The sequence below is a fragment of the Echeneis naucrates genome, chromosome 13 (assembly GCF_900963305.1).
Source record: "Echeneis naucrates chromosome 13, fEcheNa1.1, whole genome shotgun sequence".
NCBI classification, from domain to species: domain Eukaryota; kingdom Metazoa; phylum Chordata; class Actinopteri; order Carangiformes; family Echeneidae; genus Echeneis; species Echeneis naucrates.
In genome coordinates this window covers 21,859,107-21,886,041 of record NC_042523.1, presented here as the reverse complement: position 1 = coordinate 21,886,041, position 26,935 = coordinate 21,859,107, and the positions used below count along the sequence as shown (strand labels likewise).

General features: G+C 42.6%; 2 protein-coding genes and 1 long non-coding RNA gene across 5 annotated transcripts in view; 2 read left to right on the top strand and 1 right to left on the bottom strand.

The window, feature by feature from the left end:
- Positions 1-466: 466 nt before the first annotated feature.
- On the bottom strand, positions 467-17,194 carry LOC115052867 (uncharacterized). Its single transcript, XR_003841402.1, has 3 exons — positions 17,129-17,194; positions 2,363-2,480; positions 467-674 (listed from the first exon to the last, which is right to left on the bottom strand). It is a non-coding gene; the product is annotated as an uncharacterized LOC115052867 (long non-coding RNA).
- foxl2a (forkhead box L2a) lies at positions 8,579-9,808 on the top strand. Its single transcript, XM_029517287.1, has one exon. The coding sequence runs from the start codon at positions 8,801-8,803 to the stop codon at positions 9,719-9,721; it is 921 nt and encodes a 306-aa protein (XP_029373147.1). The 5' UTR covers positions 8,579-8,800; the 3' UTR covers positions 9,722-9,808.
- Positions 17,195-18,530: 1,336 nt separating the features above from the next.
- Positions 18,531-26,935, top strand: part of pik3cb (phosphatidylinositol-4,5-bisphosphate 3-kinase, catalytic subunit beta) — a 41,366-nt gene continuing 32,961 nt past the window's right edge. The window contains exon 1 of one of the 3 annotated variants that reach the window (XM_029517351.1): positions 18,531-18,819. The gene's annotated coding sequence lies outside the window, so the exon portion shown is untranslated. Of the gene's footprint in view, positions 18,820-22,042; positions 22,101-22,282; positions 22,302-26,935 lie in introns of those variants that run through there. The other 2 variants (XM_029517352.1, XM_029517353.1) reach the window with 2 other exon arrangements.

Sequence of the window (26,935 nt, the reverse complement as noted above, 5' to 3'; positions counted from 1 at the left end):
CCCGCACCACTTCACCACTATTGTTTTCATTTTCAAGCTTCAAACTACACACTCCATGCTCAATTTATGGCTACTTAAAAAAATCCTTTCATTGTTTCCATTTCAGCATCCATTTCACTCTTCCACTACTTTGTGTATTTTTACAATTTTAAAATGAATTTCAGTTTTCTGCATTGGGCCTTTATCAACACTTCAGCTTCATTTGTTTCTTACACTAATTCTGAATCCTCAGCTTCTCTCAGCCCTTCAATTATACTTGTTTTCATGAATCACTGAACACTAAACACTTTATCTTGACATGTTTTATTTTACATTTTTTTATAGGAGACTCATATTATGTATTTAGAATAAATTTGGTCTTATTTAAAGAAAAGTGGAAATCCCCCCCAATCTCTTCCATTATCTTGCCATTTTGAAAAAAAAAAACAAACAACAACACAACCTGCTCCGTGTTTCAGAGGCGGCTGCTAATTCTCCCTGCATTTCATCCTGGAAAGCGTTTCTTTAAGTGGCATGTTGTAAAATGAAACACTCAGTGCCAATTACATTTGACTTTTTGCACATCTGCATGCCTGTCCGTTATTGTTCCATTGCATCCGTGGAAGCACACATCGGTATCAGATCTGAATGGCCGCAGCTCGCCAAGGCTTTGGTGCCCAGCGTGATGTTGCTTCCTGCAGGAAGAGGGAGAGCAGAGGGAAAAGCAAAACAGGACATCTTCAGATCTGTCAGGGGAGCAGCCCCTTCTCCTCCTCTCTGCCCTCGGGGGAAAACGCACCAAAGGAAGCGCTCTCTCTCTCTTTAGCTCTCTCCCTCCCTGCTTTTATCCCCCCCCCCCTTTTTTTTTCTGACCTCGCTCTGCTCTGCCCTCTCTGGGATATGCTCTCCCTTCCAATACTCCTCTTATCCTCTGCGACTCTGACTCAAACAGTGATGGATGCCACCTTGAGCTCTGACAGCCACCTGTTGCCTACAAACTAATTATAATTCTTCACCACAGTAGAAGTGATATGTTTAGAAATAACAAAAAAACATCCACACTATAATTAACAATAGCACTTAAGTTTATTTACTATGGAGCATTTCACACCAATGCAGGACTGTTGCATTGCTAAGACGCACTCATATCAGTTACACATGGATAATATTATTGTATAAACAATTTGATTTGACTCCTTTAAAATTCTGTTTATCTAAAATCAAGGAAGCAACAAAGAAAAAGCTACTTGATTATTGTCCTTGTAGAATATTTCAAGTGGTAGTATAAATTTTATCAAAACCTCTGCACAGCAGAGTGTACAAGATGAGTGAGTGATACATCTCTAAGGGCGATAATTATGATGGTTTACTAAACCGTGAGGCATTTGTGTTGCCTTTTACTCGCATTTCACCCTTTTTGGGGGACATGGAGTGGGTTTTTTTTTTTTTTTTTTTTAACCCACATTTTCCAGCAGTAATTAGGTAATGATGATTAGTGCAAGAGGAGCCAGATGGATTCTGTTGTGTTACAGTTAGAAACAGTATCCCAAATCTGTCTTCTCATCCCCGGCTCGCTCAGCCTGCTTTCTAACCATCGTCAAGGTTACCATGTCCGCTGTACGTGCGGTGTGTGTCAGTGATTTTGTCTCGTCGTGCGTGTGTGCGCCGTTGCCTGGTTTTCCTGTTTGTTATTGAGGTCAGGAGAGCTGGGATTGGGGAGGTTTGTGTGGTGTGCTGTGTGCGAGCAGCGCCTACAGAGAACCATCCTCTGCTGGCCGAGCTCAGCGTGTTTTAGTGGTCGCGTGTGGTTTTCGAGATCTCATCTTCAAACTGCACTCGCTGGTTCTGTTTGAAGTCAGCAGTGGTGGCCCCAAACATCAGCTCACAGGGACGGCAATCTCTCATGTTAGGAGAAAATGGCCAAATCCAAAACTGAGAATCTGACAGGGCCTGATTTTGACGTTTTGTTTTTCTAACACCAGATATTTGAGTGGAAACCATACACTTTGTCAATATACTCAATTCGTAGACCATAAAATATGTGTTGCATTGATTCATTATGTCTGCACTACTGCACTCCATCTCATGCCACTTTTTCTGCCCAAATGTATACGTGCTGCAGCTTGAATCCGTCTCCTACAGCAGCCCCTGTTCCACCAATCAATACGACTGTCATCAGGGAAGCAGCACAACATGGCCCCTGAGCTACACTTAAGCTTAATTAACAATCATTGCAGAGCGAAAGGAGCAGTCCAAGAACAATGTATAACGCTGGTGTGTGTGAGAGAGAGACAGAAAACAGGTAGAAAGGCCAGCTGGTGTTCAGACTGCCTGGCTTCCCGTTTCGCTTCTTTCCATGTGGTGATTAGATAACATCTCTTACCTTATTCACTGCAGCCCACATACACTCTGCTCCATTGTGCGCGGGTAGGGTGGCATGTTGGAGAAGGGAGGAATAACCTTGCCTGGTTGCCTTAACGACGGCCCGGTTCAAAGGGAGGCTGCACAGTGTGAGAAACAGAAAGAGCAACACACACGTTTACAGTATTTTTATTTTTATTTAATCTTTTTCTTCTTCTTGTGAAGGTGTGCATTTTGGCTCAGTTATATTAAAACATAAAAAATATTTTTTCCCCATCAAGTGCAGCGTAAATGGATTTTTCAAAATGGAAAGTACAAGACGTGAAACTCAAAGTAAGCGTGAGGAGGTTTAAAAAATGGCCATTTTAACGCACTCGTCGTTGAGGAGAGCCACACTGACAGGTAACACGCCCACCATGTCCGATATCATTCTGCACGCAGACCACCAAAGCAGAGCACCTCCCTTAGCACAGTTTGTGCAGCACATCTTTGCTGTTCTGCACCATTAACACACACTGTTCTCACAGGCAGCTCAACTGTAAAGGGTCACTCTGTTCACCTCTGATTCATCTCCATCTTTCAACTATACAATCCCCCGGCCTATTAAAAAAAAAAAGAAAAAAAAAAAAAAGGGAAGTGTGTGAAGAAGTCACTGGGCGATGTGTGCACACACTCCACCAAACACACAGCTGGCCGCGCACATGGAGGACAAGATGAGAGTACGCGAGCGGCTGAGGAGCCAATGTTTGAATGTTCTCCTCCCCATTCCTTGTCAGACCTACACTTTGATCTGTCTTCAGCGTGTCAGATGGCAGCCATGTTTGTTTGCCCTGTGAGGTAGGCTACCTGTGTAATTACCTCTAACGAAGTGACTTGTTTTGATTCGGCCTGAAATCTAATCCCCGGGTTGGGATGAAGATATGGAAACGGGCCTGAGGTTGGGTGAATTCGGAGTGCGAGTCTGACTGTGGCACTGACTCGGTGAGTCGTATATGGGGGGGGGGGGGGGGGGGGGGGGGGTGAAAAGGTTCAGCCGATGAGTTTTTAGGAAGTTCACACTTTGGCATAGAGCGAGTTTGTCTTGTTTTTTTTTGTTTTTTTTTGTTTGTTTTTTTTTTGGTCACAGACACCTACAGCTTTGATGATGACCAGTTTTTGCTTTGATACGCCCCGTCTCCCTTTACCATACGCACAAATACATAAAAGTTATCCTACAAGCTGACCCAAAAAGTTCTTCCTCAGTTTACAGCGCACACGTATCTGTGCTCCTGTGAATCATTTAATCCCTGGCAGTGGTTCAAGAAAACCTCAAAGAGAATCTTGTTGGCAGGAGACTGCAGCACTTCACCTCTTGGTAAAGGTTAGCAAGAACACAATGTGGCTCTCCTCTGCGTTTCCCTCCACTTTCACCTCGCTCTTCACTTTGCCTTTTTCACTCTGCTCTCCCACCTTCATCTCTTCTATTACTTGCCATACTCCTTGAAGTTTTCCTACTAGAAAAACCACTGTTGGTAATACTCAGATATAGAAGCAGCAAAAAAAAATAAAAAAATAAAGAAGCATTCAATCAGGTATAAACTGATTTACATCTGAGATTTGAACTGGAATATTCCATTCTGCATGCCAGCAAAAGGACGTACAAAATAAAAGTTTTGTGTTGTTTATTGTGTTAACATAATCATGAAAAAACTGCAAGCGTTGTCTTTGCTTTTTGATGGATTGCATTGATGCAGCAGGACTTACTGTAGGAGGCCGTAGAGCTTCCCATAGGCTTCCTGCAGCCGATAAGAAATGAAAACACGCTGGGCCACCAGAAAAAAAACAAAAAAAACATCACCCTCCACAGTGCAGCTAATGAAGGGTGAAGGTTGGGGAGATGTGGGGTAGATCTGTGGATGGTGTGCGTTCACACACTCACACACACACACACACACACACAATGATGTGACTGTTTGAGGGATTTACAACGTAAGGAAGGGTCCCTCACAGCCCTTAATATATTTACAATACAGACATTTTATTCTTATGGGAGCACGTGCATGTAAACACAACACTGGAAAAGTGAGACCATGTGTGTATATGTGTTTATGCCTCTGTATACCCCCATGCCCCCCCCCCCCCCCTTGTTCTCATCCCTCCCCAAGCCTTAATCTATGCGGGTGGGGATGTAAAGAAGATGGGAGGGGGGGTGCTCCGTCGGTCAGTGTTTATTTGCTCTATGTCTCTCTTCTTTCTGAGAGCCATGTTGGATGAGCTGCATGTGGGCTGAGGGTACATCCTTCTTCCTCCTCCTCCTCCTCCTCTTCATCTAACTGCCCCTCTCCTTCCATCCCCCATCGCCCATCTCCTCCCTGAGCCTCATAAGGATTCCATTGAGCAGAGGCAACGTCTTGTTGATGTTTAATCATGCAGGCAAGCCAGATGCAAATGAACCTGAGATCGACCCGTCGAGATCAAACTGGGACAACCAGTAAAAAGACGCCTGCACGTGGGCAGAAAGGTCGACACTCTGATGCCACTCAAGATAGAGCTGATTTTTTTTTTTTTTTTTAGCTATAATGTGCATTTTATATATTTATTTTATGGTTCCAATTGACATTTTGCACATATATAAAGAAACTTTGGGAGGCTGTATAAATCTGGCTTTGATCTAAACCAGTCATATGCCAATTTTGTCAACTATATTATTTTTTTTTTTTTTGTTTGTTTGTTTATTTTCTTTCAAAGTAAGTGGCTCCACTTTATAATCCCCTATAATGATGTACTGTGCTCTCTTTCTAACACATAATCCACATGATAATCCCATGGTCATCTAGAGCAATATAAAGTTTAGTGTACTATTTTAACACAGAGGGTTTTTTTTTCTGGGGAAGAAAATGTGATTTTCAATAATAATTATACTTTATTCTAGTTAGTATTATAATTGAATGAAACTATTACAATAGAATAATGATGCTGCACCATGAGCACCGCAACTGCAAAACAAATAATACTCCTGTTATTATTATTATAATCATTAATATTATTTCTACAGATTTTTTAACTGTCAAAATGAAAATTACAGTCTAAATATGAACCGTTTAAATGATTTTATATATACATCTTAAACGTTGTTATAGTTTTCCCCCGGGGGGGGGGCTGACTGGAGCGTCTGCAGCCCGGACGGGTGCTCTCCGGTCCCGGACTGACCCGGTGGATCCGTCCCGCCGCATTCCACCCGCACGCGCTTTCATAAACATCCTAGTCCCGGACCCGCGAGGGCAGGAAGTGCACGAGGACAGGAATTCCAGTCTTTCAAATTACATTAGGGCCTGATACAATGACGGCTGCTCGGTCCATTGTAGGCCTCACACACGCACACTAATGGAGCCGAGTCAAATCAGAGATACAGCAGGATGTGAGGCAGAAAGCTGCGAAGCTGTGGCTCGTTTTTATCGACAGCCTTTACGGTTAAAGGTCTGCTGTACAGGAAGCCGTTCACAGCACAAACACCGACACATTAAATTGTCAACTGTGGATATAATTGTGTCATTTTTTTTTTTTCTTCCTCACCACTTGGCTCTTTAGGAGGAACTGCATCATCCAAACACACCGTATAAAACCTGTCATACCCGAACTCAGGCTGCAAAGTTCATTTTCAGATGCCACGTTTTTATTAGCTTTGAGTCTCAGTGTCTTTTTATAGGATGTCTGAAATGGATGAAGCGATAACCTGAGAAAGGCTTTTGGAGGATGTATATTTATGTAAGAGGCAAACACAGACTCTTCCCTGACATAATGCGCACTTTGTGCAGGAATAAATGACTGTTTCTTTTTTGACAGGTACACAAAATGGCAAATTTCGTATAATTAAGTCAAAACCGTTTATGAAAAAAAAAAAAAAGGAAATTTCTATTTTTTTGTTAAATTAAGAGAATTTTGTGCAGCTCAGAGCAACAACTTACAATAAAAACAATAATAAAAAAAAATAAAACTCAAAAAGTCTAATTAATTTGAAGGTTTTGCATCAGTTTGCAGCCTGTTTATTGTTAGTTTATTTGTTTGCTTATCGCCTCTCAGAGTCGTTGCAAACGAAAACAGGCTATCAGATGAGCATTCCTGGGCGCCTGTCCGAAGCCTGCAGGCAGTTCAAGTTTCAGGCTCCTTGTTTTGTTTACGGATTGTCGACATGCGAGTTTACAGCTTTGTTGTGACGTGACGCGCGTGACTGCGGCAAGGCGGGAAAGTTACAGGTGACGGAGGAAGAGAAAGGTGGAGACACTTCACCTGAGCGGAGAGAGCGGCGGCCTGCAGGTCAGTCTGAGGGGAGAACATACCTGTTTACAGATAGGATGTAAATTATAATATCAGAATATATGAAGTATACATTCATATTATTCTCTTTAGCCAATTAAATGCTCAACTTAGCTAAGCTAGATGATGCACGGGGTCTTCCGGGGGGGTTTAAAGGGGTTTCTTTGGTTTGGGGGGGGCTGCAAAATAAGAAATAGTTGAATTTCATTATAAGGGAATAATGTTTTTAAATGATTTTGTGTACAGTACAGAGGATATTTAGACCCCAACAACCCTCTTCGTTTACATTTTGATAGTTGTTTACGTAAGACTTTATGAATGACTCCAGGCTAAATGTTAAAATACTCACGATGTGACTAATTTTAAACAAACTGTTATTTCTGGTCTTCGCTCAGACCTTCGTCGGGTGATTCCACTGCAGCTACTACGTCTATTTTTATTTTTATTTATTTATTTTGTTTGAGGGAAGACGAGAAGACCACAGACTTTCTCTGAAACAATAGCAGAAGACTAAACAACTGATGAGATAGAGTAAAGCTGAGCAAACTTACAAACCACTCAACCATATTTCTGTCAACTTGTGTGTTTTATGTAATAATAATAATTTAATTAAAACGAAGATTAAAACAAAAAGATTTATTTATGTTGCACGTTTTTACAGGACAGCCTGATAGTCATCCTACCAAACCATGCAATGAATGTTTATATTTTTTTATTTTATATTTGTACATTTTTTCCATTTATGACACAAACAACTTTAGAAATGTAAAATATAAGAATTATTCCAAACACAAAGGTCGATAGCTTTAATCTTCTGATTAATTAAAAATACTGAATCGTGTCACGTTTCAGCCGAGCCAAATACTGACAAAGCAGCGGCATAATGGCGTTGATGAGATTATGTGGCGACGCTCTCCGTCTCAAACATGTGAAACAGACATTGAAACAAGAAAAAAAAAAAACATTCTCGTCGTAACGCTTGAAACCGTGAGCTTTGCGGTAATTGCACGTTGAGAGACGGTTGGCTCTCTGCGCGCTTCAGCTGCCGCCGCCGCCGCCGCCGCTGCTGCTGCTGCTGCTGCTGAGGCCAGGCTGCAGACTGGCTGCAGGGTGATGACACACATGCCAATGCTGTTCCACCTGCACGGAAATACACTCCCGGAGAAAGCCGAGGGGACCCGCATGGGTGGCCGGAGAAATGAATACCTCTCTGGATGGGAGCTAATTAAGCCGCGCTATCTCTCCGCAGACTTTCTGCAGAGCTGCGGACATGCAGCCGACTGCAAACGTGCCAATGAGTGTCTTTGGACTGAACGTGAACGTCTCCATCTGGCACACTTTAGTTAGACATATTATGATTATTATTATTATTATTATTATTAGTTTGACTGGAGCCCGTTGGCACACATTTTGTTGAAACTATTTGTCCAGTTCAAAATGGACCCACAAAGATCCAAAATTCACAAAACTCTGTGCCAACTACTGTTAATATTAATATACAGTTCTTCAATTTAATGGACAGTGGATGAAATCTGGACACATTTAACTGACTGGGTTCCTTTTTTTTTTTTATCCAAAAGCAGAATTAAAAAAATGTGTAATATCCCTTCGGCTGTAAATGAAAGGATGTAAACTGCATTCATAACCATTGTTTTCTCAGTTTGAATGCAAGTTTAATTGTGTGCTATTTTGACCCGGGTATGATACACACGAATTTCAACAGGTTAAGGGAAACTGGTTGTTTTGTTTTTTTGTTTTTTTTTTAATACACAGTAACCACCGGAGGCGGAACTCCAGTGCGCGCAAATCACGAAGCTCTACGTCGACTCACGGAGCGAGTTGGAGCAGATGCAGCTTGTCAGTGAATGTGGGGGGGGGGGGGGGGGGGAGCGGAATGGGATGGGCTTATACCGACTCACAAACCACAACTTGGGTTGCGCCTGCATCAGAAAGCAGTTTAGAAAAATCCCTGCTGAAGAGAGAGGAGGGTCTGCTGCATGTCACCCGCTGAGCCGCAAAATAAAGATTTCTCTGTGCGCACTTTTGGAGGACGACTTTGAATCTCGAGGCTCTGCAGCAAATCATCCCGCTGGCCGAGGTTTCACGAGCCATTTAAAGTTTTGTTTGTTTCCATCTGGACCGGACTCGTTTTGTTTTGGTGTGAGCAATGATGGCCACTTACCAAAACTCGGAGGATGACGCAATGGCCTTAATGATTCACGACACCAACGCGAACAAGGAGAAAGAGCGTCCCAAAGAGGAGCCGGTCCAGGACAAGGTCTCGGAGAAGCCGGATCCGTCCCAGAAACCACCCTACTCCTATGTGGCTCTCATTGCCATGGCCATCCGGGAGAGCTCGGAGAAGCGCCTGACTCTGTCTGGTATTTATCAGTATATCATCAGCAAATTTCCCTTCTACGAGAAAAACAAGAAAGGCTGGCAGAACAGCATCAGGCACAACCTGAGCCTCAACGAGTGCTTCATCAAGGTTCCCCGGGAGGGCGGCGGGGAGAGGAAGGGGAATTACTGGACCCTCGACCCGGCCTGCGAGGACATGTTCGAGAAGGGGAACTACAGGAGGCGCCGCAGGATGAAGCGGCCGTTCAGACCTCCACCGACTCACTTCCAGCCGGGGAAGTCGTTGTTCGGAGGGGACGGCTACGGCTACCTGTCCCCGCCGAAGTACCTGCAGTCCAGCTTCATGAACAACTCCTGGTCGCTAGGCCAGCCGCCCGCCCCGATGTCCTACACGTCCTGTCAGATGGCCAGCGGCAACGTGAGTCCGGTGAACGTGAAGGGGCTGTCCCCCCCGTCGTCCTATAACCCCTACTCCAGGGTGCAGAGCATGGCGCTGCCCAGCATGGTGAACTCTTACAACGGCATGAGTCACCATCACCACCCCGCGCACCCGCACCATGCCCAGCAGCTGAGCCCGGCCACCGCGGCGCCGCCCCCGGTCTCCTCCAGCAACGGAGCGGGCCTCCAGTTCGCCTGCTCCCGTCAGCCGGCGGAGCTCTCCATGATGCACTGCTCTTACTGGGAACATGAGACCAAACACTCGGCGTTACACACGAGGATTGATATTTAAAGAGTTTACAAAGTGGTGTGTGTTTAAAAGAAAAAGAAAAAACAAAACCAAACCAACAGCAACAGTAACACACACACAGAAAAAAAAGGAGGAGGGGGGGGGGGGACTCCATAGAGAGACAGAGAGTTAATTCCTGTGATTTCAAAACAGAACCAAGAGTATTTTTTTATTTTTTAAAAGAGACCATTGCGATGAGCAGCGTGGGTCCAAAAGCTGACATCGGGAGATACGCGCCAGTTTGGTGGTGACGAGAGTTTCACCAAATGGAAACGGGAGGTAAAGAAGTCATCAGGACACATCAGGTAGCTCAAACTCTGGGAGCCATTTTCCTGTGGCTCTTTTACACTCGGACTGACGGCCACAAACTTGAAGCCACAATCACGTCCATGAGAGAGAGTAAAAACAAAAACCTTTGACGGGGAACAGACTTGCTGACGCGGCCTCAGCTGTGTGTTACCGGTATGCGTAATGATTTCTCTCAGCTTTACGCACGGCCAAATCCTGACTTCTTCTTTTTGTTTTGTTTTGTTTCCTCCAAATGAAACGTGGACATAAGATGCCCCAATTAATGTGTGTTTGAATCAGAGCTGTCGGGCCTTTCGGAGAAACGAGCACAGAGCGACACCCGCATGGTTGTGAACCTTGTTCAGCTTTTAAAAGGTGAAAGTCCGCCAAACTACCGCAAATACAATTCAGGGTTTTCCACATCTCTTGATCCCATTTGTATGTATGATATGATTTCCAAATATGACGCCAGCCAGTGCCAGGTTTTGTTAATCTTTCTAATTATTATTTTTTTATAAACGTGATTAGCTTTATTGTCTCCTTCATGTTGGGGCCATGTTTCATTTTAATTAGCACTTTTCCCTCTTTTCTAGATTTGTGAATTTCTTAATAAACTTGTATTTCTTAAAGTAACACAGTGGTCATGAACTAATCTGTTTAAATGCTTTAGGCTGTGATAACCACTGTTGACAGACAGAAAACAGCTCTCCGTCGTTTTTACTGCTCGGTCATAATAATCCTGAAACTTTGGGCAGCTTAGGTGACGTTTCTTTTTGCACTTATTCAACTGTCGACTTAAAACAGGATAACTGATATTCAGACACAGAGTCTCTTTAAGTATATTTACTTCGTTTCTCACTACTCCTCACCATTTAAATTAATATTCAAGTAAAACGTTTCCTATTTTTGAGAGCTTCTCAAGTACCTTCATAGTAATAGTAGAAAAAGGCTAGCTTACTACTACTACTACTACTACTACTACTACCAACAATAATAATAATAATAATAATAATAATAATAATAATACATGGTGACATTAATATTTTGTGTTACACAGACTGATGTCTGTTACAGTTAATTTGTTTTGTTATATCTTTGACTGTTACAACTTAATTACAACAAACATTATGCTTCATTATTATTTTTGTTCCCATAGTCACCAGAGGATAAATATTATAAATTTAAATGCAAGTTAACAAAAAATGAGTTATATTTAATATTAATTTAAATGAATACCATTCACAAGTGATACGTGAATGCATGAGGAGGATACAGTGGATTAAATTAGAGATGCGTTTTTTAACGGCTCATTTCAAAGTAGAAAAATATAAACTATGCAAAACAAAAACAAATATTTGATCAAATGTCACATTTTCCAAGTTCAATTTAATATAATTTGTGTTGAATATATCTTGGCTCGCATGTGGATTTGGCGTTTTTTTTTATTATTATTATTGTCTCTAGAATCAACAAGTATAGTGAATAATAGCAGAATTAGCAAAGGTATCAATAATAATACAAACCACTAATCATAATTACAACGTTAGCTCTATAATTTGTCTTGTCTTATGAAACCGTACCGTTTTTGTGTTTCGCTCTGTTGCCTGTAAATGTTAATTGTGAGCTTTGCCAACAGTAAACACGAAAATGTTACTGCAGCTAATTTTTACATGAAATAACAGATTTACTGAAGAAATGAGACCAAATACAGGATGGCGTGAGATTTAAAAAAAAAAAAAAGGGGGGGGGGGGGGGGGGCAATAGAAAGTTAAGTGCAGTCTGCGTCCATAAAAATCATTTCTAAAATGTGACATCATCTTTGGAGATGAACTCATTTTAGGCCACACTCTCCTGAGAGAGTATAGATGTATGCTGACATAAAACAAAACAAAACACACGGCTCCTCCTTCTTAGTTGTGTTTTAGCCAAGCTGTTAAATTACTCTTCCATGGGAGCCCCAAAGGAGCGTCCCCTGGCCCCTGGGGGGCCTCCGGGGGCCACGGAGGCTGTTGTTGACGAGTGAGGCGCTGTAATGCGGGCTGATCTCACCATCACATCAACACAGCGGATCGATGTTTTCCTGCTCATCTGGTTCTGACTGGATCTCCACAAAAATAACATGAAAAATAAAAATAAATAAAAATAAAACACGCGCTGTTTTGACACATCACAGCTGCCGCGCACATTAAATTATTATTATTATTATTATGTCAGAAGCAGATCAATTACAGAATATCACCTCGATCCTTTGGGAAGCAGACTGTGTGATCAGCCTTCACAGTCAGGGTTGAAGGTGAAGTCCTTAAAAAAAAAAAAAAAAAAACGCCTGGAGGTGAATCCACACATTCACCTTGATCCGCCCTATGTGCTGTCAAACACAGGCTCATCACCCAGAAACAAAAACACCTTGTACTTACATCTGTCAACTGTTGCTTAGGAAAAAAAAAATCATCCCTCAACAAAATACAACCACAACATGTTGGAACGATAGTGGCACATTAATGATTAAGATAATATAGATAATACACTCACAGGGCAGGACTGTGGGAAAGGGCCATTTAGACAGAAAACACATACTGTTTGGAAGGATTCTGGACCTGTGAGTGGTCGGTCTGTAAAGGAGTCGATTTAAAGATTTTTCATGTTTCCACAGCTTTTAAACAGCTCAACTTTAATTTGAGTGAACTGAGCAACGTGAACGCGACGAGCGGAAAAACACGCAACACAAAACAAAAGCTCCTTTTCACATGGAAACACGCAGATTATTTAAGATGCAAAATGACTTATCTAAATTAGTTATGCACTTTCAAATACTGACCTACATATTGAAAGAATGATGGTTTCTGTTGGTTGCATTTAATGCAAACTCAAATAAAAAAAAAAAGTTGCACAGTCCAGTATCTCTGCAGAAATAGATATTCGTAATCTTTTTTTTTTTTTTTTTAACAAAACATGAACTCTCATTATTCAGGGTCGAGTTTTTATATGGCACTCTGTGTTTTTATGGTCAGACACTTGCATGTCTTTGATTTTTTTTTTTCTTAACCCACTGGTGTTTAAAAGGATATTTGTTTAAACCGATAAATAAGAGTCCATTTTCAGTCCGTCGCTCGGCCAAAAAACACGCCGCTAAAACGGGAAGTCTGGCTTCATGTGCAGCAGCTTTGCAGCAGCTTTGCAGCAAACTGAGCTGCTGATGGAAACATATGAAGGGAAGCAGCACCGGGACCGGGACCGGGACGGGTCGGCAGCAGTGCGGGCTCGGCCGGAGCGACACTGACACCCGGCCGTCCTCCCGAGCCTGAAATGTAGCTGTGTACATCCTCCGCTTCCTCACATTAATGTTTTGTAAACAATAAGGAGATAAGGCCGCGTTTGAAAGGCAAGTGTATTCTAAACACACTCAGAAAAATAATAAATACACAAGTGTTGTACTAGAAATGTTTCGGCGAGTGTAACTAACCTTTACATAAACTACAGCCAGAGCTGCAGCTGATGGGCTTCAAGTGGTTGAATTAAAGTTAGGAGTCGAGCTAAAACATTTCTGTAATTAAAAAAAAACAAATAAAAAATAAAAATAAAAGAAAAACACGTTGGATTTATGAATTATAACTTCATAGATGGAAACAGTAGCTGTTTATATTCTATGTTCTGCAGTTTATTTGCATCACCTGGTTTCTTCTTTTGTGTTTTTAAAGTGAGCCTGCCCTCCTTCGCCCACAGCTCAGATCCACCTTTTAGCTGCTGGACTGGATGTCTGTGCGCGGAGGCAGGTGTGCATCTGACAGTTCGGCCGGGAACAATGGGCCTGCATACAGGATGTCACGGCTCCAGCACAGGCCTGAGCAGAAAGTCAGCTGATCCAAGTCGAGCTGGTGCTAGCCACATTTTTCACCATTATGAATATGCTTTAAATTAATTTTTACCACGTTGGAAATCCGGGTGGGTCTCCATCATGGATCACGACGCTCCTAAGAGTTACACCTTCACCGTTTTTTGTGAGCGTTTGTTTGACAACAATAAGTCGTTCTCATCAGACACACTTCCACGCAGTGATGGATGGTGCTGGATCAGGCGCATGGCCACGTAGCTGTAGGTGATGAATGGCTGCCTCTATTAGTCCTCAATTCTTTCTGCTCGAGGCGAAAAGGTTTGGCGCAAAGTGCGGGTTTTTGTTTTCGTGCGTATTTTTCCTCTCGCAGCGCGAACTGAATAAGCGCGATTGTATCCTTTGTTGCGCTCTTGGGGATGACAGATTATAATCAACAAGACGAATGAGGTCAGCTAACTGCAGAAGCAACGCGTTTGACCCTCACTGCACCATCACGCATACACCCGGAGCAGCGTACCTGGACTCGGTCCGGCTCCGGCAGCCTGCACGCTCGGCGGGGCACCGGCGATGCGACCCCGCCGGTCGTGTCACACGCAGGTTGCAGGTTTCCCAATGCAGGCACACAATTGAATTCTTGGCATTCTCGCCGATGTTTGAGAGTGAAGAGCAGCAGTTTCCACCAAGAAGCGGCACACATCACCCCACAGCCATTGAAAAGGAGAGTGGGGGTCACCACTGTTTGGTATACATCTGGTCCAAACAGGAAAATATGCAAAGATTTGATTCGCAGAAAATCCGGCAATTGTTTAAATCAGCATGAGTTTTTTTTTCTCTCTCTCTCTCTCTCTCTCTCTTTTGTAGGAACAGAAGCACTAAAACTTCAGTTCTGTTCGCTTCATATCTGTGGAGTTACTCAATATAGAGTTGTTTATTTTCTGAACGTGTCCTCTGGTGAATCTCCAAAGTAAGCAACTTGTCACGGTGATCTACGTGATGTTTTCAGTGGCTGCTGATTTCTATCTTAATGACAACCCCGCGAGACAATAGATTACATGCAATAATTCTTTAATAAGTCATAATAATTACAATAGAGTGTGTTGATACACTGCCACGGTTTATAAATAGGAATAGGAGTAGTGCGTTTGTTAGCTGGACCTCCTGGTCGTCAGAGGTTCACCAATGTCCAGAAATAATCTGGATATAAATACACCGAAGTGTCATCTATTCAAGGGAGAGATGGGCTGTTTTCTATTGACAGATAAAGATCTTCCAGCACAGGGCCGCTGAAATGTCACATACAGGACATCAGTAAATGTCCAAAGGAGTGGAGCGGGGTGGGACATTTATGAAGTGGGTCAGAAATAAACTTACATGAAATCAGAAAACATTCACGTATTCTGTTTGTTTGTTCTGATTCACGTTCTTGAACTAATCGCATTTATTAGAAACTGTCCAAAGCAAACAGACAGGTTTTTCATGACGATACATCACCTTTAAGCAACGTGGTTATGTGCCAGGGGGCCCGTTTGAACCAACACCACAGCAGCTTTTTAACCAGCATTTGTCTGATGCTAATTTCTGTCGAACTGGGCCGCTTATACAGTAAAGGGAAATGCGATAAAACGTTTCCGCTCTCTTGATTATGAGCTGCAAATTGCTTTGTCGGGATTTAAATGGCAGGTCTTTTCCCATCCTGCACTGATGGAGTCTATTTTTAACCCCCCCCCCCCTTTTTCCTCTCTGCCCTTCGCTTCCCCACACCCCTTAAAAACTTCCGCAGGGTTGGCAACAAGAAGCTATTAGGATAACTCTTCTCCTGTTAACATGCCAATTAATCAAAGATGAAACCAAATTCCCACTGGGACCTTAAAGGGCCAGCACCTGTTCTCCTGATACTGTAGCCTGCATAATAAAATCAGTACAACCTCTGGTCAGACTCTGCCTGACCGCTGGGGACATGTGAGCCACATAATCACAGCAAAGCGGTGATACATCGGCCAGCTATCAGTAAGAGAAATATAACCTCATTCGGAAACAAATTCCAAACACTGACCTAAAGCTATTCCAAAATTCCTCCTTCTTCAGAGCATTTCAAAACAGCATCGGCCCCAGTGGGACACAAACTATTGGAAGGACAGATCATATAATTAGATTAAGGGATGAGTCAGTCGGTTATTTGGCTGTCTTTCAGTGTTCGATTGCTGAATTTCCATTTAAATGATAAAGTTTGTGAAACGAGTCTCTCTGTCTATTGGTTACATGCAGGAAGTTAGCCTTAGGCCTGATCCTCGTCCCGCCTTTATGTACAGGCCAAACCCAGGCCCAGGTCAGATTTCAAGCTCTGCAATCCAATTTCTGCCGTATTTCTTTCAAGCAATTACATACCTCTTGGCAAGGCCCCACAATTAAACAAATTATTATATTTTGATATCCATAATTATACGCATTCGCATAAGGTATCCTTTCAAGTCAAATATGCTTTTTATTACACGCTTATCATCTGTGATGAGATTATGCACAGTGTGGGTTTGGAATGAGTTAAAGTACATTTAATCAAATAAGAGCGGCGGTAATGGAAGCATGCTGGACTTTGGGCTGCTCTCTTTGAGCCCTTCAGACAATGTGAACGTTATGAGGGGAACTCTGAAGGACAGCCTTTGACCCCTGACCCCTCGCAGGCCAGGCACATGACACATTACGCGGCTTGTGTATTCCTGATGAGAAGCAGCGCACACACTTAAGCAGATTTTGTTCAGTGTGAGTATCTCAGACAGAACACGTCCGATCGACATCCTCCTGTAGCTCTGCAGCTGCAGTATAACTAAGCAACATGAAGGAATAACACGGAGTACTATCAATCAACTACAACTAATTATTTATCATTATTATGATGATTCATTTTTTATATCAAAGACACCAGACGTGTCTGGTCAAGGGGGATCACTTCTAGCTTGTCTTCAACACTGACTCAGGTTTGTAGGTCTTTGCTGCCCTCACGTGGCCTCATTAAGAAATCCGGTCATGGGACAAACAATTTTTAGTAGCTTTGTGTGTGTGTGTGTGTGTGTGTGTGTGTGTGTGTGTGTGTAGGTGTTTTGAAAAGAGAAGATGTAGAACTTATGGAGACTTTAAATCCCAGTCCCAACCAAACAAATCTCAAGCTACAAAAAAGTGGCCATTGCGGTGCAAACAAAAGATTTCCAATAAAAGAGTAAAAGCGCATACTCAGCAAACGACACAAATCACAACCATCTAAAACATTCATTTCTAGGTATAAAAGAAGGACTTACTTTGTGTCTTGAAGTGTTGCTAATGAAGTCACGACGCACCTGTAAAAATTACCGCAAACAGAGCGGTGGGCGTGGCCTAATTTAAAATCTACAAACACGGAAGTGCAGATGTGCTTCCGGTCCAATTTCAGAGTTTGTTTGTTTGGTTTTTTTTTGTTTTTTTTTTTAATAAACACTTAATTTTTATTAATAAATACTCACTATTAACCACAGCGGATAATTGTTTTTTTTTTTTTTTTTACATATAAGAAAATGTGTTTAGAGGAGAACTTTAGAAAAAAGCGTGTCATGTCCTGAATCCGCCGTAAAAAAAAAAAAAAAAGACAATGAGTCAACTAAAGTGAATTTAAGAATTAAATACAATATATGGACTTCACCATAGTTAGCACAGAGAGGCTGTCATCCCTACACGTTTAATTTTGAGGTATCAATCCATTTGATCAGCAGAGGGCAGCACAGTTTAGAGTTTACCTCTACTGTGTGCTTTTACAGAGCTGGACACATTTAAAATAGATAAAATCACCGGGTCAGTAAAACGGGGGAAATACACGGTGAGGTAGGCAGGAACAATGAAACAATAATAATAATAATAATTCCTGTATATTAAACTGATATTTGAGCGTAGTGTTGGTTCATTTCCCTCTGATTTCCTTTAAAGGGGAAGTTCAGAAACACTCTTTCACATCTGGAGGTTCAGAAATTGGCCGCCTGACCTCCGAGTGGACATCACAGATCTGAATCAAGTCCGCTTTAGACGAGGCAGCACGGAGAGGACGAGTGGTCTTCACATTAAAAGCCAATAAAAACACCTCTGCTTTCTGTCAGGTTCAGTGTCGCTCGAAATTATTAAATTAAATTCGACTGACACGAATTTAAGAAAAAAACCCGCAAGAAAAATGATACAGGTTGCGAAATTTAACATGTCTGTGTTAAAGTAATCATGTCAGAAGTTAATGTAAACCCCCAACACATTCATTGTAATATGTTAGCTTTATAATATATATTCTAATAAATGTTCACAGTAACGTGGGATGCATCTGCTGTTATCTGTATTATAAATGCTGTCAGGCCAGAAAAAAATACTGTTTGGTCACTTTTTGGCAAAGTGAAGCATGTTTAAAGGATATTTGATTTGAAGGCTCCTGTTTAGATGTTATTGAATATAGAAACTGGTTGTAGATGATTTATTGGGAGGTTTGATTTATGTTCGTTTGTTTGTGTGGCTATTGTTTTTAAGTTTTAAATCTTTATACACATAGTTTTTTGAAATCCTAATATTTAAATACATTCATGATTAAATTGGTAATAGTTGGACATTTCTCTTTAGGTCACTGCAGGTGGTTTATTTTGAAGACAGTGACCGGATGTCCTGTTTCCGTGTTCCGCTGTCAGGCTTGACGAAGGCGGCGGAGGAAAACAGCGGCGGCTCTGTCGGTCCTGTCGGTGTCGGTGGTTCACCTTGTGAGGCGAAAAGGAAGCAGGGCAGCGCTCCTTCCCACCTGGAGACAGCCCCGGTCTGTGTCTGCGTCCGGGTCCGGGTCTTGGTCTTGGTCCTGGTCCTGGTCCGGCTCCTGGTCCGGATCCTCAGTCGCACCGCGCGTTATTTTTCTTCCAGCAATAATAACTTCCAGTCGTTTGTTCGGCCGGCTGATTTTCAACAACAACAACAACAACACACAGAGCGACCAAAGGTGAGCCCCACACTTTCTCATTTTGATTGAATGATTGAATGATTGATTGATTGATTGATTGATTGATTTTTCTGACCTCTCGACTCACGAATCTGCTAATTAAAATCAGCCCAGAAAATTCAAATTTTCCCTTCATCTGATTTTAAAAAAACACACACACACACACACACAAAAACATTACGGCTTAAGTGAATACAGTGTTTCCACATTTCAAGTCAAAGTTGAACTTGTTTGCTTTAATTTAAGATACAAACTATCACAGCTGCTCAGCGGGCGCCAATCAAACATGTGGTGGAGTTTCAGAGAAATGAAACGTTTTTCAGGGTTTTTTTGAGAGCAGGCCGTGTCGGATTCATGAGATCTGTGAGCGGAATGAGCGACTGGAGCTCCTTTTCTAACTGCAGGTCAGCAGGCCAGCATCTATCAGCTGTTTCTGCTTGTCCGGTCCCGAACAGCACAACAACTGGACCTCACTGCTGTAACGCTGATTTCATGTGTTTAACTCCAATCAGGGCTCTAATTTGGAGTCATTATTTTGGAGGGAGTTGTCTTCTTGATTTTTTTTGGGGGGGGGTGTTGTTACTGGTACTGGTACTGGTACTGGTTTTGGTTTCCACCCCATGTCTACATAGTGACACACTACTTTAAACTGTTTCACTGACAATTGCCTGTTTTATTGTTGAGAAATTGTAAAAAAGAGGATGTGAAACTTTTGACAGCAATTCATGTAGTCAGCTTTTCTGACATAATCGTATGGACCTTTTTTTTTTTATTATTATTATTTTTTTTTTGGTAGTGGGGGGTTAAGTGCAGGCAGAAAGCTCAGTTTCTTGCGTAGATTCCGTTCCAGATCCTTCAGAGGTTGTGAAACTCAACTTGATTCATAAAAAGAGATGCAGAGCTTTGAGCGTGCACTCACACTGCATGGTATTTTTTCCAAGTCAGCCAAGCTCACTTTAATGTTTCAGTTAAGCTTGAATGAATGTCATGAATGTTGTGTAGATACGAGGCTGACAAAGGGCCTATTTTTAATAATATCACAAACATTGACTCAACGATCAGGCTACTTGTTTGTCGTTGTGATATTTGGATTCAGTTTATCATCTTTGACAGCAGGATCGACGCCAACTCTCTGTCTGGAAACAGTCGTATTCGACTATCAGGAAATTGTCCCTGTTCCTGAATGTCTGTTTGCACTTGTTTTGTTTTTAGTTAGGTTTTTTTTTTTTTTTTTCAACCCAGGATTTGTGGGTTAAGAGTTTGAGCTCACTCTGTGTCAGCAGGTCTACGGTGGTAATCTCACTGTCTGTCGGAAAAACAAAGCAGATGTAATAAACACAGCTTTGGGGACTGGAGTCTGTGTTAAACACGGGCTTCCCCTGCACTTACAGTGTTTTATAAGCACTTAAAAACAGGTTTGAGCATTAACTAGATTCCTATTCAAAGACATTATTCAGCCAGTGTGTGTTTTGCGACACTATTTCTCCAGAGGCCACTATCAATTTAATATCTCTGGCTATTTTAGGCCACCGTGAATCATAAATGAGCAACGCTGTTAAAGGCCATGTTGGAATTATGCTGCATTTATAGGATTTTGTCCTCCAAATCAAAAAACCTTTTTTTAACTTAACTATGAACAAATTCTTCAGGGTCTGTGTGTATAGGAATGTGTAATGGTGCTTTACATATACAGAACAATTTCTTTCACTGATTTCCGGAGCTTTCGTCTTTGCTGCTCCATTAAAATCAAAGGGAGAGTTTTAGGGTCATGCCTCACGTTACAAAAGGGGAGAGGAGTTTACCGAGAGGATTATTTGTTACGACTCACTCAAGCAGTGGCCCTGGAAGCCCTGTGCTGGGTGGGGTCTGCCTCGCTGTCAAGCCTCCTCTGAGGTAAAGTAAGAGAACACTGATAAGACTAACTGACGTCACTCCAAAGACATCAGCCAACAATGCAGCTATTTAGTCCAAGCCAGATTTAGGCCCAGAGCTGGCCTCTACTGAGAAACTAGACACAAATGAAAGCAGAATTCTAAATAAGTGTTCCTCTACAAGAACGGGGGGGTGGGGGGTTGCAAGTTGCAGTGACGTCCATGTCCCATATCATGGGGTTTAAAGAGCCTAATAGTGCTGCTTAGTGAGATCATTTCCTATGGGAGGATTCTTATTTGTGTTGTGTTGAGTTGCATGCAGGGTGTTTCGTCTCGGTGACCAGAAGGCTCTGAGGTTAAAATTAGGGCAAGAGACCACATGGCTCACACAACCAGACTTGGCTTCACACAGCAGCGGCGTGTTGGGTAATGCAGTTTACTATAGCATTTCCACGTGCTCAAATAACCCTTAAAGTCTTAGAGAAAAGCCCTTAAGAAATAAAGGTGTAATGGCACACTGCGGCATGGTGAAGCCAAACATGCAGTGCAGTCAGTCGGTATTTGAACAGAGATATTTTTTCATTGTTTTGGCTCGACTCCACCAGGTTGGATTTCAAGTCAAACACCGACTAAGAGGTGAAAATGCTGACTTTCAGCCTAACCCTTTGGATCCATAAGAGGGGAACAGTGTTGGGAAATCAGTCCACTTTGACAGGATAGCGTTCATACTTAGACTGGACTAAACTAAAGATTTATAGAGTCACCGTCGCTGCAAATCAGTGTCTCAGTCTGGGGGAAGTGATGATGGGAAAACAAATACGACTTTTGAAGGCTTCATCAGGAGAATAAAAGTTGTTCCCAGAGTGTCAGACTCCTTGTGTTGAGGCAGTGGTCCTTGAATAGCTGATCTTATTTTTATATAATGAGTTTTGGCAATATTTTTCTCACGGTCATATCGAAAAGTTAATAGACCCGGTTTTGCAACCAGAGCTGTACATGTTATTATCTAAATATTTGTTTGGAGTGAAAAACCTTTGTGTCGTAACTAGCCCTATTATCTTCTTCCTCCTGCTCTCTGTCCCCTCTCACTCTCTCACTCATTCACACTTCCTGCTGTTATACCTTTAAAGTAATCACCCCTCATAATAGTGAAAGGGTTGCATAACATCCTCTCAAAGAGCAGTATGAAAAGAAGGCAAGGTTTTCTTTTGTGTGTGTGTGTGTGTGTGTGTGTGTGTGTGTGTGTGCGCGTGTGCGTGCGCGCACAAGCTGGCTTTCACAATGTCTGTGAGCCTGCATGGTCACTATTGTCTTTTTTTTTTTTTTTTTGAAGCTTCACAGTCTCATCTGCAGCTGGTCGGAACTGAGGGAAGTGTACTGTTCGTTATTCACCTCAACTGATCTGAAATGGTAATAAACCACCTTATGTTAAAACTATACGTGGAATGGAAACTGCCATAGAAAGAAAGAAATGTGAGTGAAATGAGAGCGGCCTGCTGGAATTCTCCACTTTGCTGCACAGCACGCTGAGACCTGCCAAGGAATGCAGGGAAGACAGCGGGAGAGGGAAAGAGGGAGATGTAATGAAAAGAGGGAGAAATGCCAGACAAGGTACAGTGAAGTATGTGAGAGTTACTGTAAATCTTATATTGCGAAGTCTGCGTGGAAACATCGTGAGCTGCTTTCACCTCGGCCTCAGCCATTTGGGAGTTTTCACCGTCAAACAGTACAGATGTGGTTAGAGACACATTTATTCACATTCTCTCCTAAATGTAAATGCAGCAAAGCATCTCAGGGCTCGATAGCATCCTTCTGCTCAGCTACAGCAAGTGTTACATTTTCTGTTTGCACCAGCAGACCCTTGCTCTCATTTTTTTGAGTTTGGGCTCATGTTAGATGTGAAGGAAACGGGCTAAAATGCCGGCAACCCTCAGCGTGACACAGGCCTCTGAGTTGTTGTACACTGGATGTGACATCTTTTCTCCTGAAATTGGTTGCAGAAACCGCTTTACATGTAGCAGCTCTTGTGTCACGAGCAGTTATGAGGAATGTGGAGAGAGCAGTGCGCACATGATTTGGGGGGGGTTGTTCTTCAGCTGTCAACCCTCCAGCTGCAGCCATTATCTTCTCCAAACTTGTCTGTTCCAGTTCAGATTCTACCAATGAGTCAGTCAATATTCAAAAGATCAGCATTACAAATGTCAGAAGAGTGTTTGTACAAAATTCACGCTCCTTGGTTGGTGTTAATCTCTTCTGTAAAAGTAGAATTAAAATATGGTAAAACAATTTCATACGCAGCGCTCGCAGGCTGTGCGTTCTTTTTTTGTCCTAAGTCTGTGCAGATGTCTGAGATTTTCGCCAGAGAAACAAAGCTTAAAGAGTCGCCTGAAGCAAAATCTGTTCCTGTTTCAGTGTGTACTGTATCAGACAGAAGAAATGCGCAGTAAAAACACAGCGTTTTGACGGGGTAAAGATGAGCAACAGGACCGATGTAGTGGACCTGCATAAATGGAGCTATGGAGGCTTAGATTGTCGCTCACCTCAGAGCGATATGGATCGATATCTGCTTCCCTCTGAGAAGCATCCGCCTCTGCAACGAGTCTGTGTTAAAGCCCACTCACTGGTCTGAGGTGAAATTTATTGACGCTATAGTGGAGACTAAATGCACACGTATTGGCAAAGCTCGAGAAATAGTCTCTGCGTGTTTACATTGATTGTAGATGTTATCTTTGAGTGATTAAGAATCTTGAGTATAATTATGATCGCTTACAATCGATAGATATTGTAACAGAGGAAACCTGTTGGGTTAGTGACATAACAGAGGCAGAAAAGTATGTCAACTGCTGTCTGTGCAGTGAGCTGTTTTGCTTTAACCCACTTTAGAATTTCAACACAGCAGATCTTCGAGGTAAAGTTTTTTTTTTTTTTTAAATGACAGGATGATTAAGATCTGATTAACACCAATAATCGTCTTAAAGATCGGTACTGTTTGAAGTCAGAGTTTTCACTTCAAATAACCAAAGATTAAAAGAAGATTTGTGACACCTGTGGTTGCCATGGTCACCCGCCGTCTCCTCAAAGGTTAGCCTGATGTGGTAGCCGTGGAAGCTGATGATTGGCGGTGGGGGGGGGGGGGTTTCCAGCCTCCACTCAGTAACCTGAGAAAGCAAAACCTCGGCTTCACATCACTATGGCTACATTTCCTCTCAGCACAGGTCTCCGTCTGCAAACTGCACACAACGCATGCGCAGTCTGCCCAGCACACACATTAAACCCTGTGAGATAATAAATAGCCCTGCAGATCAAACATGAACGCTGTGTACTGAGGTGTGCTCAAATCCTCACCATCTACATATTCATACAGTACAGTGATCACGTGGCGCTGCAAAAGTGCTTCTCCTAATGCAATAAGGGTTGATTCAAGGACAGCTGGACCTGAAGATGTTTTCTGATCTGAGTGGTGAGCTGTTGATGTCAGGACCATGGATTTGTGTAATCACCTGAGGCCAAATGTGAATGGTTGCTGAATTTTTCCCAGAAGCAAAGGATGGTGCTGCAGGTGAGGGTTAAGTGTGATGGCTCTGTCTGATCTGTCTGGGCGGCGGCCGGGGAGGGAGGGAGGGGGGGGGGGGGGGGGGTTGAGCAGCATCTGCAACCTGTGATGAACCTTTGCTCAGTCAGGCAGCCGGAAGGTAACTGATTTACAGCATCTGAGGGGAACTGTAGCGAATAAACACGGTCAACCCACCCGCTGACGCCGGCCTCACAACAGCAGCTACAAGTAGAGATTGAAGCAAGTGGCTAAATAAAGGGATGAGCGGGGGGGGGGGGGGGGGGGGTGAAGAAGGGCCTGGGTAGATGCACACAACACAAATAGCCGCAGTGACTGACTTTGAGGAAAACTCTCATGTTCCTCTGAGATGGAGGGTTATAAACATCACACTGTGCTAATGAGTGGGTGGGTATTGTTTTTAGAAACAGGAGGACAACTGCTCTTTTGTTTGCTGTGACCTACTGATGACGCATGGTCAAATGTAATGGCCTTTCAGACCACACTTTGGTTTGGGGAGTGCGTGAAATGTGAGTACTGGCGCATTCCTCTTGCATTCCTCCTGCATGTTATTGAGGTCATTAACTACATCGTGATTTCTGAGCATGACGTCTTTGTTTTCACAGCAGGTTTCAACACAAATGTCTTTATAAAGTGCTCAGAAACAGTTGTTCATTTACAACCGGTTTGTTGCTGTCCGACCCCGCTCTCAGACACGTTAAGGAAAAAAATAAAGTGGCGTTATGGTGACGAGTGCCCACCAGGAGATTTAGTTTATTATGCAACCTTCTGGAAAACCAGCTGTTTACAAAGGAGCTTTCACTGCCCTTTACAGCTTTAAGGTCGTAACGAAGTGAAGGATATTTATGAGGATAGTAGACATGGTCCCCCAGTGACCGAGCCACATGACCCAGACAATAAGAAATACAGGCCATATTGGCATGCAAGGGTGTGTGTGTGTGTGTGTGTGTGTGTGTGTGTGTGTGTGAGTCAGTCTGTGTGTTGTGTACGGGCATATCCCAAGGTGAGGGAGAGTGAGAGCCTTGTCTGCTGCTGATGAAGCCCACAGTCATTGTAGGATTGTGCATTCCTCTCATTCCTGTAACGGAGGATGGGTGGAGGGAGAGGAAGGGTGGGGGGGTGTGTGTGTGTGTGTGTGTGCATGGAGATGGAAAGTCAAATGAAAGCTGGACGGAACAATGATAAGACAATTTTATTTGTAGGCGTTACAGGGTTGGTGAAGCTGGGAGAATCACTTCTTGTTTGTGAAACCGATCGTCCGAAGCAGAACTGAGTGTGTGAGCAGCAGAGTAAGTGTAACGTCACTGACCACTGCTGTGTGCGTTCTGCTGGAAACCTTTCTCCCAGAGGTGTTATTCCTCAAAAATCCTCTCTGGCTTTGGAGAACCTAAAAAAAAAACAAAAAAAACAAACACTTTATTCAGAAAATCTGTCACTTGCTCCGGAGAAAAAACAAACTAAACTCATTTAAGCCTGAAAATGACTAATGCTGGGATTGTCACGAAATAATCGAAACATCATGACTCATCAAAGCCACGAAACTCTTTCTGTTGTCTCCCTACGGTAATGATATTTCATGGAACACATGGTTACAGTTTTATGGGGTTTTATTTTTTGAACTGAAAATATGTTCTCTGTTATAGCTTTAACTTTTTTCTGATAGGATATGCACTGTTATGAAGACCAGCCGATGCAGAAATGATTTTGTATAGTAAATATTGAAATCACCAGCTGAACCTACAGCTGCAGTATTTGCTGTCACAACAAATGAGCTATTTTTATGTTTTCTTTCGTGGGATTGAGGAAACCTTTTCAAGGATTGCGGAGAAATATATCAATTAAATCAAAGATAAGAATTCCGAGATGTTTAAAAAAATCTCCATTTCATGGAAAAAGAAGCATTAATGAAAGAAAGGCTTCAAAATCGCTTCACGCTGAAACACTGGCGTATCGGTGGTTTATCTGATGAAGCCAAGAAACCAACTCAAAACTTTTGATGTGTGGAGTTATTTCCAGAGAAGCTCAGCGAAATGAACTTTTCCAATTGGCCCTCCGGCAAAAACGTCATCATCAAGCGGCTCTATACTGAATTCTCTGTTTGGACTGCTCCCTCCGTTCGCTGCAGAATTCACTGTAACAGACACGCTCACGCTGGTGTGGATCATGTGACGCTTTGAGCTGAAATCAGTCGGGAGTAAAACATTGACTGTCTCTGGCCTGTGATTTTATCTTTCTGTTTAACAGCACATTTCCTGGAACTCTCCACGTGTGGTTTTACTGTAGTTATGTGTTGATTCTGGCTCAAAATAATTGTCATTCTGTTCTGGAAACCTTTCCTGTGACTTTATCCTCGACTCGCTTTTAAACGCGCCAACAATATTTTTGTGCTTAAAACACATTCAACTCAGACTTACTCATCACAGTTGTTTTTGTGAGTCTGTGTGTGTGTGTGTGTGTGTGTGTGTGTCACACCCTGCTAAACGAGATAGAGCATCTTGACCACTGGGGGGGAAAACAGGAAGTTTACTGGCCTCCATCAGAATGTGTGTGTGTGTGTGTGTGTGTTTTACCCGTTGTATATTTGTTCACCATTATTCCCAGTTAAAACGTTGGTCTCTACGGCTGCAGCTCTTTGAATTGCGGATAGATGGTAGCGATGCGGACGCCGACGGCC

Excerpts from the sequence above, each read along its gene's own strand:
- foxl2a (XM_029517287.1), top strand. The coding sequence starts at position 8,801 with ATGATGGCCACTTACCAAAACTCGGAGGATGACGCAATGGCCTTAATG.